Below are 10,502 nucleotides of genomic sequence, written 5' to 3'. Positions count from 1 at the left end.
GGGCCAGCTGTGGAGCTGGCCCCAGAGGGATTTGTGCCCGCATCTTGGTGTCCATCCCCTTCCCCCCAGCATATGTAACACAACTCATCAGTAGGGCCTTGATGTGAGGGGCGGAGAGCCCTGCAGGGATGGGGGGAGCACCAGGCAGTGAACCCACCCCCTTACCCCCTCCCCTGCTGCAGTCAATAAAAAGGAGTGTTTATAAACCACAGAGGGAAATATAAATAAATATAAAATATTTGTCCTATGATGGGCTAATCATGACTAATAATACAGTACAGTAAACTATCCTTATAATCTCATTTATGTACTCAACATCTCATTTGAAGCAAATAAATCAATGTGAGTAAAACTGAATGCTTAAGTTTAAACATCCTCTCTGTATCACAGCCATAAACACAACAGTTCTTGTTAGATCCATAAATGAGAAATGTTTGGATGACATATTTTGTGTAATGCTTCTTGGTTTTTATTTTGTCATTTTTAGTAAGTAAGGTTATTATAAGTTCAGGTAAGCTTTATTGTGGCATCTAGTTTTGTTTGTAATAAGGCGCACTTCCTGTAGAGTGTTATGCTGCAGTAGAAATAATAACAGATGGAAGGAGGATTAAACGGCACGGAGCAATATAGTTTTTGACCATGTAAACTGTGCATTCTTTTTGGAAAGAAAGAAAAGAAATTGTAACCACTGATTTGCATCGTTATTTTTTGTATGCACATTTTTTGTAGATAGATTTTTTTTTGGTTAAACTCATGGTTATGCATGCGTCCTTTACTTTCCAAGATGTCTGTGGAATGACACAGATATTGGATCTGTTGCCATAACAGTTTTTTCTCCTGAATATGTGCAGCCATATTTGGTATTTGACAACCGTCTACTCTTTTTTTTAAACCACATTTCCACTGGTTATGCAGTGTACTGCCCCCTGTCTTTTTCTGAGAATACTGCACTGACATAAGCGTCAACTATAAACGCCTACACTGCTCGCTCAGGTCCGCGCACCATGCACATCACTACAAAGCAAGACTATAACCGAGCCTTTAGGCCACACCAACCTTGTGGTGGGCTCCCGCCAGGTGGTGTATGGCTCCCAGAGATGTCAGCTAGGCTGGAATCCAAGGGAGTGCGCTGGGCTCTGGGCTCTCTTCCCACTAGACCCCTCAGGAGGATGGCTCACTAGGGAGGATGGGTATATGCCTGTTCACCTTGGTCCTTCTGGGTTCCGTCTGCCACAGTGGACTGATGCCTGCCTGGTATATTGGGAGATCTAGGGGGGCTTCTCCTGCTTAGTGTGCGCACTGGGCCATTAGGGGGTTGGGCCTGTGCAGCAAGAGGTGGTGGCGTGGCTGGGTTGGGGGAGCTGATGCCATGTACCTCGCTGATGATCTACCTTTGTTTGCCTAGGGCTCTTACGGCCCTCTGGATCTGGATCCACCTGTCCTTTCTGCTCTTGGGTGCGGTAGATGGCAGACTCTCTACTGTTCATGGCACTCTTTTAGCTGTGCATCTCCAGGTGGCATACTAGCACATACACCATGAACACACATTTAAATTTTTTCATTAGGCCCGAGCAGCGACAGCGCTGCGAAGGCCTATTGTATTTCGTGGAATTCTTATTCTTCTTATTAGGCCCGAGCAGCGACAGCGCTGCGAAGGCCTATTGTATTCCGTGGATTTCTTCATTATTAGGCCCGAGCAGCGACAGCACTGCGAAGGCTTATTGTATTTGGTGGAATTCTTATTCTTATTATTATTAGGCCCAAGCAGCGACAACGCTGCAAAGGCCTATTGTATTTTGTGGATTTCTTCATTATTTTTCCGCCACTTTACGCGGCCCTTTGGACAACTTAACATATCCCAAAACTCACCAAATTTCACCGAAAGTTTTCCCCCGCGTGAAATTTTTGGATTTCCAGTAGAATCGAAAGTGGGCGTGGCCAAACGGCTACACAGCGCCCCCTAAAGTGAGATGGGATGAACCATAAATCCTAGAGGTCTGGAAACACAGCACATAGGTAGAACACCCCAAATTAAGAAAAAATGTCTCTTGGAGGTATGCCCTAAAATGTACAGGGAGGCGGCCATCTTGGATCAAAGGACAAATTTTGGCCATTTTTGACTTTTTGTAGATTTTGAGTGATCGGCTTCAAACTTGGTCAGTATGCAGTTAAGGGATGGGGTATTAAAATTTATCAAAATTGTGAGTTTTTGAGCATGTTCAGGGGGCGTGGCTAAGCTGTGAACTTGGCGTACTCGTCGAACCAAACGAAACGTAATAACTTTCACACACAATGCCCAATTTGCACCAAACTTGGCATGAGTCATCCCTGTAGGATGCCCAACGATGTTATGTGGTCATATTCTAACGTCATCTAAGCCCTGCCCCCTCAGAACAGGAAGTCACTTTTTTTTTTTTGGAAAGCTACATCTCTGACCCACCTTGACCTAATCAACATGATCTTGTGTCAGATGATATCTAACAAGTTGGTCTGACCTGCATTAAAGCACCAAGAGTTTTTGCTGGAGGGCGTGGCCGAGGTGGTGTGGCCAAATCAGACGTAACGCCGTTGCCTTACGTTTGGCTATAAATTCCACATATTTTAGCTGAGCTGCACGAAACTCACTACGATCGATCCTAGTCCAGCCCCCAATAGTTGGTGGGCGTGGCCAATTTTCTCCATAGCGCCCCCTAGAAATCTTTAAAGAAGCAGCCTAAAGCCATACTTTTCCTGACAATTACGAAACTTGGTAGATATGTGCTCCTTGACAGGACCTACAAAAACGTCTCCTGGAGCCATGGCCCAAATCTCACGTGAAGTCGGCCATCTTGGATCAGAGGTCGGATTTTTAGGAGGTCGGCAATTACAGCCTCCGCATTTAAGTGAACTCCTACAGCTTTTCACATACAGGCTTCATAATCACTGAGCTCAGTCTCGAGACAGTGAAGGTGTAAAGTTATCATAAGATTTTTGCTACAGCAAATCACATGGGCGTGGCCAAGCCTCAAAATCTGACCATTTGTCATGAAACATCAAGGTGGAATAACTTCCACATACAAGGTCACAGCTTAATAAACTTTCTGTCTGTAATAACAGATCAAAACTAATCACATTAACATGGTCAATCTGTGACTGAAGGCAATTTGGGACATTTGCCAAAAACTCCACCTAGTGAACGGTGCAGGAAAGGCGCAAGAGCGTAGACGGCTCTTTGAAGTGGTTCTAATAGTAATTCCCACATTGGAGTTTATCAAAATCTGAGGAAGGTTTTTATGTTTTGGGAAGCCAAAAAATTAAACTCCAGTGGTATTTTTTTGGCTGGTTTGAAATATTATTTGCAACATACTGAACTCTGTTGTACCAGTATTCATCCACACGCTGTTGAATTGCTGAATGCTCGTAAACCTTACCAGCTTTGGAATGTCACACATCAGGGTCATGGAAAACGCCAAAAACACCCAAGAGGTTTTTGCAATTTTTAGTAAATTTTAAAAAAAAGTATTTTTTTTTCTTTTTTTGAAAATTTTACAACAAACATATTTTATTCAACTGGGGATAGGCACCAGCTCCCCGCGACCCGGAATGGAGAAGCGGGTAAAGAAAATGGATGGATGGATGGATGAATGGATATTTTATTCACATCTTCATGCATGTGAACAAAAGCAACTCTATCTTCTACTACAGAATAAGTCCTTTTTTTTTTTATTCATCATGTCCTGGATGACAAAAAATCTAGTGATTTATTCTAAAAATGCCTTTAACTAGATATTCATTTGAAACAGTTTTCTTATCATCAGTTCTCTGTACACACACTCCAGTTAAAAGGGCTAGTTCAGCTATTATACAAACCAATATTTGCTCATCAACACTGTCTGAACAGCACTACTTCTAAAGCAGAATTTGTTGTCTTGAAACATCTGCAATCGTCAAAATGAGCACTAATATTTAAACTTTTACATTGCCATTAATTTTGCATTACGTAGTTTTTAGTCGAAATATGCAATTCCTTCTGGAGCTGCCTCCTGTATGCATTGTAAGTGCTACAGTTTGCTGCTGCTATTTGCACTTACACAAACCATAGGGTTTCATGAAAATAAGAGACTTGAGATTGGATTCGCTTTAGCTGTGTAAAGACTAATGAATAGTTCAGAAGTGCTTCTCTATTTCTCCAAATTAAAGCTGTTAAAAAAGCTATCTACAACAGGTAAGATATTACAACTTTTTCTCTGAAACCCACTACAAAATGGTTGAACTATTCCTTTCACTGAGCAGAGCTGCAGACAGACACACAGCCATTCTCCTCATAAGTAGCTAAACACAGCAAGGTTTTTACTGGCTTTTTCTTCAGAGCTCCAGACTGAAACTTAGAGCTCAGATGTCTGGATGTCATTTTTACAGAAACATCAACAGACCTGCTAGATCCAGCTCCCACAACATTTGTTTCATGGTTTCATATTCACATCTGTGATGTCTCTGTAGCACTGCATGGTGATACACCTTTGGTGGAGGGTTGCCCAAACCTTTGTTGGGCAAATTTATCTGCATTTGAGTTAAATTTCTTATATGAGACAGGATCTTCTTAACAATTTATATGAAAAAAATGTGTTAATGAAAGCTGAAAATTAGAGAGTCATGCATTAACTTTGTTCTTGCTTCACTTTAGGACCCAACATTCCTAGAGAAGAAGGAGCGCTGTGAGTATCTGAAAAGCAAACTGTCCCACATCAAACAAAGGATACAAGAATATGACAAAGTCATGAAGTGGAATGATGGGAACAACTAAAGCTCAAGAGAATTCCACATCTGCTTTAAATCTGTATGCTGAAAACACTGGAGTGTGTCTGACATCAGCATGCTGTCAGTAACTTGCTGCACTGAAGACCAGTGTTAGAACAGCTGAACAGTACATACTCAGAATGTCCTCATCCCATCACAAGTATCAGATAGGAGTACTCATAAGGTCTGGTTCTACATCATGCAGCTGCACTGCTATGCAACTTCCATACAAAAGCCATGATATGATCACAACTCATGCTGTGATCATATAAATATGATGACAAATATATCCAGTCTGTGGTTGTGATGTACAGGCCTGGAAATGAAAGGTAGTAAAAGATTCACAAACAGACTGCCAGCTGATGCCAGACACTTCATGGAGACTCTGTAACAGTCAAATGACCTGACAGGGAATGAAACTACACAGGACTGATATAAGAATCAGGTCAGATATTAGCAGATAATTCAGTTTTCTCCTTTCCTCTGACGACCTGTTTCTGCTTCTGCTGTCAGTCATGTGACACAATGCTGTAAACACTGAAGCTTTTGAAGAGGCAGTTCCCACAGAAAAATGAAAAATGAATGGCAGTGTGGAAAATGTCTGTGGTGACAAAAAAAAGAACTTTATTTTTGCTGGGAAAAAAAGTTTTCCTGTGTGGAACCTTTCCTGACAAGAGTGACCTAAAACCTAATTAAGAGCATGACACTGGCATTGAGTTAGATTTGTACCGAGCCTAACAATTGAGACAATCCTTCAGTCAGACTGAAGGAGGAACTCCTCTCAACACGTCTGTGGTTACAATGAAATGCACCTCTATTCATGAACAACCTGCAAAATAATAAGTATCAGATGGAGACTTGGTATCTGGAAATCCTTATTTCAAAATGTCTTGGATTAGTATCGGGAACAAAAAAAAAACCTTGATGGGGATGTCCCTAGTAGACATATCTATCTATCATGAATCCTGAATCCATTATTCCTAAAAGTAATGCATGTCTGAAAACACTTTAAAGTGTTTGGATTTGCTGCAGAAGGATGTAAACTATTTTCTTTACTAAAGCTGTAAGTTAGGTTTGTGAGTTTAGGTCCAGTTTGTATTAAAGCAGATTATAAAGCAGGCGGTTAACCAGACATGTTGTTGCTGTCTCAGTCAGACCCAACCCTCAGTCATTAACAGAGAACAGCAATCTGGCTGCTTCATGTCTGCATCCATCTTTTTCACATTGCTACATGTCATTTTAGTACAGATCAATTTTAAAGGGCTAATATGAGGAGGCATAAAAACAAGAGCTTTTTGCTCTTTTTGATTGCTATAGTCTATATCCTAATCCTAATTAACCAGTGGCGGGCGGTGCATTTCACACTTAGGCCTTCAGTGATGTCCAACTTAGTCAATAAATACCTTTCATTGTGCCAGCATTTATAACAGCAGGATTGGAGAGTAGTTAGAAACACACTTAAGCACTACATGGCATTGCAGTACCATGTAGCACTTTGAGATTTTTATTAATGAAAAGTGCATTATAAATTAAATTGATTATTATTATTATTATTACCTCAGTTGTGTACAAAATGGGCTATTATCCGGCACATTTTTAAAATCAACAAACCCGCATCAGCAATTAAAACATATCTGGTATGCTACTGTCAAAACAAACAAAAAAATAGAATAAAATAAATAAAATGTTTGCACTCACCAAAATGGCTGTGTCCCCCAAAACACTTATTTCAACACAAAATCCATTCTGGGACAGGTTAGCTAGCTCGGGGGTCGGCCGTCCTCCTCTAACGAGATCTATTTTCTTTTAAAAAAGTTCATCTTGAAAACAGGCTTGCCAGTAAATCAGCAACCAAATCAACGTGTTGTTTTTCTTCGGCCATTGTGGGTTAAAAAAGTTTTTAACCGGTAACAGTCCCGGGTGTTGATCTGCATAGCACTGCCGCGGCTCAAACTAGTAAGTATCCATATCCAATCACAGGACGCGTAAATGTCACGTTCAACGTGAGGCCAGCTAGAGGGCCTCACTGACACAACTCGTGATCTGATTGGCTATCGCAACTATCTATCAACTGTATTTGCCCGTTCACTTACAGTACACAGACGCCAGCACTGACGGTTCTGAAGGCCCAGGCAGGTTTCATACAGCCTGGCAACATAAGACAGCTGAATTCTGATTGGATAAAAACTCTAACCTAAAAACAACAGCACTGGAAGGAGCGTAATATGACACGAAGAGAATATGAATACTTTTAGATATCTGGGAAAGTAAATTAAAAATTTAATTAACCTTTATCATAATTACGATGATTCTTGGTTATGTTAGGCCAGCAGAGAAGGCCTTGCTGGCCCTGATGGCCCACCACTGTAATTAACAATATTTAACTGTGATCTGAAGGAAATAGTACTTCTCTAAGGCTGAAGTCTAACTCATTCAACAAATAGTTTTATGTAAGTTCAGACAGACAGGTTTCAAAGCACTGGTTTATTTTCAGATGTTGAGCTGTTAAAGTGAAAAAGGTGCTGGTACATGAATTTATTTTTCTTTAGAGTCAGGTTATCTGTTTATTTTTGTACATTTTATCCATCTCTTTGTGTGGATTATTATTTAAACATGCAAATATAAGAAATCCAAAAGCAGTTGATTTAAAATTGTCTAAAGATGCAATTATTAGAAATGTGATGTTCAACTATAACTAGATAAAATTTCAAAAAAGCCACTGGTATCAGCACAGACTGTTTGTATATTTCTTCTTGTTTACCTCCTCTTTATGTCAGTTTGATCAGCTCCTTAGTAGTGTTTTCTGTAACATTGCCACTAGTCATGATGTACACTGTCTGTAATGTATTCAGGGCCGTAGCCAGACTTCAAAAAATACTGAGGTCAACCACTCATTATCCCCCTGCACATCAGTTACACTGAAGATCAAAACTTAATAAAATAGAAGCATTTATTTAAAACAAGTGACATGAATGTGTATATGACATGTATTTGTGTGGGTTTGTAAATTCGTGGGGCACAATGTCATCTTAAGCAACAGAGGACTCAGAGCACAACCATGATGACTCACTGAAATGACATGAATTAGTTTATATGAATGTTGATTGTTCACACTGCACAAACACATTCAGAACACAAGATTTTAGCATAAATTTTACCTTTTTATCAAATACCAGTGAGGTGTTGTAGTTTTGGAGCTGGACCAGTTCTAGTGTGGTCAGGATGTAAAAAAAAAAAAGTGCCGAAGTCACCCTTTATTGAGGTTTCACAAATTAGATTAAGGTTTCACAAGTCACACACTTGGTTTTAAATGTTCTGCAATCAATGCATAATAAATTGGTTCAGGTCTGAATTGTCTAGATGTTGTAGTTTTGGAGCTGGACTACTTCTAGTGTGATTCAGATATCAAAAAAGTGCTAAAATTGCCCTCTATTGAGGTTTCACAAACCAGAATATTTAAAACCGACTTTGTGATCTGTGAAACCTTAAAGTCAGTTTTAAATATTCTGCTATTAGTTGAGAATAATCTAGTACAGGTTTGAAGTGTCTAGGTATTGTAGTTTTTTAACTAGAGTAGATTAAAGACGCTGAAGGTAGTGAAAAATTAGGTGAAATCGCCCTTAAGCCATTTTCCGAATCGGAAGCTGCGATTGGAAACCAACTTCAGCTTCGTGGAATTGAAGAAGAATATTTTTATTTTAGCAAGTTACCTCTGTTGTGTTTTACTGTAAGTGGCGCTCTTCTTCTTCTGGTCTTTATTTTAGCAGTAATGTACACAAAGCTGCACTCTTCTTTGTAGACATTGAGTTTGGCTGCAGCTGCACAGTTGCAGTGCCTCCTACAGTAAACTGGTGGAGCTTTTGATTATTTTTTTATAATATACAAAGCAGAAAAATGCTGAGGTCCGGACCTCGGTGTCCTCAATGGTAGCTACGGCCCTGAATGTATGTATTTAAATCTAAACAAATGTAAGTCTTTACTGTATATGTTATGAAATGTATGATATTATTCAACTGTTTTTGATGCTTTGTTCCATCATTTCACAAACTACATTTTGTACCTTGATGTAATTAAAAAACATGCATATCCTAATTTTTGTTCTCAATAACTAAATCTTTTGTGTTAAAAGGAATGTTTTGGACATTTTTGTGAGGTTTGGGGGAAAGTTTATGCAGTTAAAATTATCTGTAAGGTAGTCCTTTAAATGCAAAATGAATGCTTGTCACCCTCCACGATGAGTTTGTATGGTTTGTAAAAAGAAATGTTCAGAAATTGTGAAGACAGGTTGTTCCTGCTTCAAGGTCTTTCCACTCCTTGATGGAAAAAAGAAACAGATGATGTGGGATGGAAGAAGATAAGAGTGTGAACCCTGACTCCCTGGACAAGACTATAAGAAACTTTGTTGTACTGACTTGTTTTCCTTGAATGTTAGTTGTTCTTAAAAAATGAACTTTGTGGGACTGTCCCTCCAGGCGACATTATACTCTTATGTTTAGCTTGTTTCCTTGTCGACAAGTAAATGAATATAATCAAATCCATCGGAAAATTTTTTTTCCAGTACGTGCGGAAAACATTGCGCTGCACATTGGTTCTGGTTCAAAAAAAGGTTGTCTGCGTGTGTATTTCTTTTAGCGTGAGAAATACAAAAAGTGGCGTGCGAGCGTGTGCGCTTCACAAAATGCGTGTGTCTCAAGGTCAGTGCGTGAAACTTGAGAGCCCTGCTTTTATTCATAGACTAATAAAAGAGTGTGACTTATGTTAAGACTTTAAAGTTCACAACGACACAAATAAAGCTTCAGAGAAAAGTCGCAGCGGTGTTAGCCGACATCGATCCGGTGTTACACCGGCTGATGCAGCTGCTGTGATCCACTTGTCAAGCCGTAGGTCTCTGGTTTTAGAATATTTTTTTTATTTTTTTGGTTTGTGTTCCGCAGTTATGTCAACAAAGCATCTTGTCCAGAAAGGAATTAATGTGCATCTAGATGCTGGATGCTTTCAGGATAAGTCCGAAAACAGAATATTGCTCTTGTAAATGTTTAACCCAATGACTTATATGGATAGACATGACACGCCGCTTTAAAGGCTCGGGCCGAGGTGCGGCGAAAGCGGCGCCATCTTGCTACAGTATACTTAGAGGCGCAGGGCTATATAAACAATGCTGAGGACTAACGAAATAAATTTTTTTAGTGGGTAAGATGAGCCCAATAGTGCATCTACTTTATCATACAATGTCACAAATACTCGGTTATTGTAATTTAAATAATAGCAACCATGAATTTAAAAGAAACGCAAAACCAGAGCTATTTATTTACAATCACAATGGTAGTCAAATCAGCAATGGAATAAGCAATACAGAAAAAAATGGAATAAATGTATAATTTGTCTTACAGACTATACACTAGAAGAAAAAATAAATGATAAAAAAAAGAATAAAAATTTTCATTAAAGAAAAAAATTTAAAGTCACAAACTTCAGATATGAGAAAGAATAATTACTGTCATGTAATAACTACAAAGAAAACTTGTTCAGATTGTTACATGATTGTATTTCCAAAGTGGAAAATCTCAATTAAAAAAAATTATTTTGGTAAAAAAAAGTCACAAGCTTTTCAGAAATGAAAGCAAGTACAGATATCAGGCAAATGCATTAGTGTATTTTAAGAACAACAAATGTAAACACCAAATTTAAAATTGCCTGATCATATTACATTGTCAGAAAGCAGTTAG

The 10,502-nt window shown here is 39.1% G+C and overlaps 1 protein-coding gene across 3 annotated transcripts in view; it reads left to right on the top strand.

Annotated features, from left to right (window-relative positions):
* The window catches only part of marveld2a (MARVEL domain containing 2a), a 46,872-nt gene extending 41,124 nt beyond the window's left edge, over positions 1-5,748 (top strand). For all 3 annotated transcript variants that reach the window (XM_025011054.2, XM_025011056.2, XM_017437954.3), the window contains one exon: positions 4,664-5,748. In XM_025011054.2, coding sequence (XP_024866822.1) covers positions 4,664-4,783 — 120 coding nt within the window. In that variant the 3' untranslated portion in view covers positions 4,784-5,748. The remainder of the gene's footprint in view (positions 1-4,663) is intronic.
* Positions 5,749-10,502: the final 4,754 nt, after the last annotated feature.

Source organism: Kryptolebias marmoratus, linkage group LG14 (genome assembly GCF_001649575.2).
Source record: "Kryptolebias marmoratus isolate JLee-2015 linkage group LG14, ASM164957v2, whole genome shotgun sequence".
In the NCBI taxonomy this organism is placed as follows: Eukaryota; Metazoa; Chordata; class Actinopteri; order Cyprinodontiformes; family Rivulidae; genus Kryptolebias; species Kryptolebias marmoratus.
This window is presented reverse-complemented; position numbering and strand designations above follow the sequence as displayed.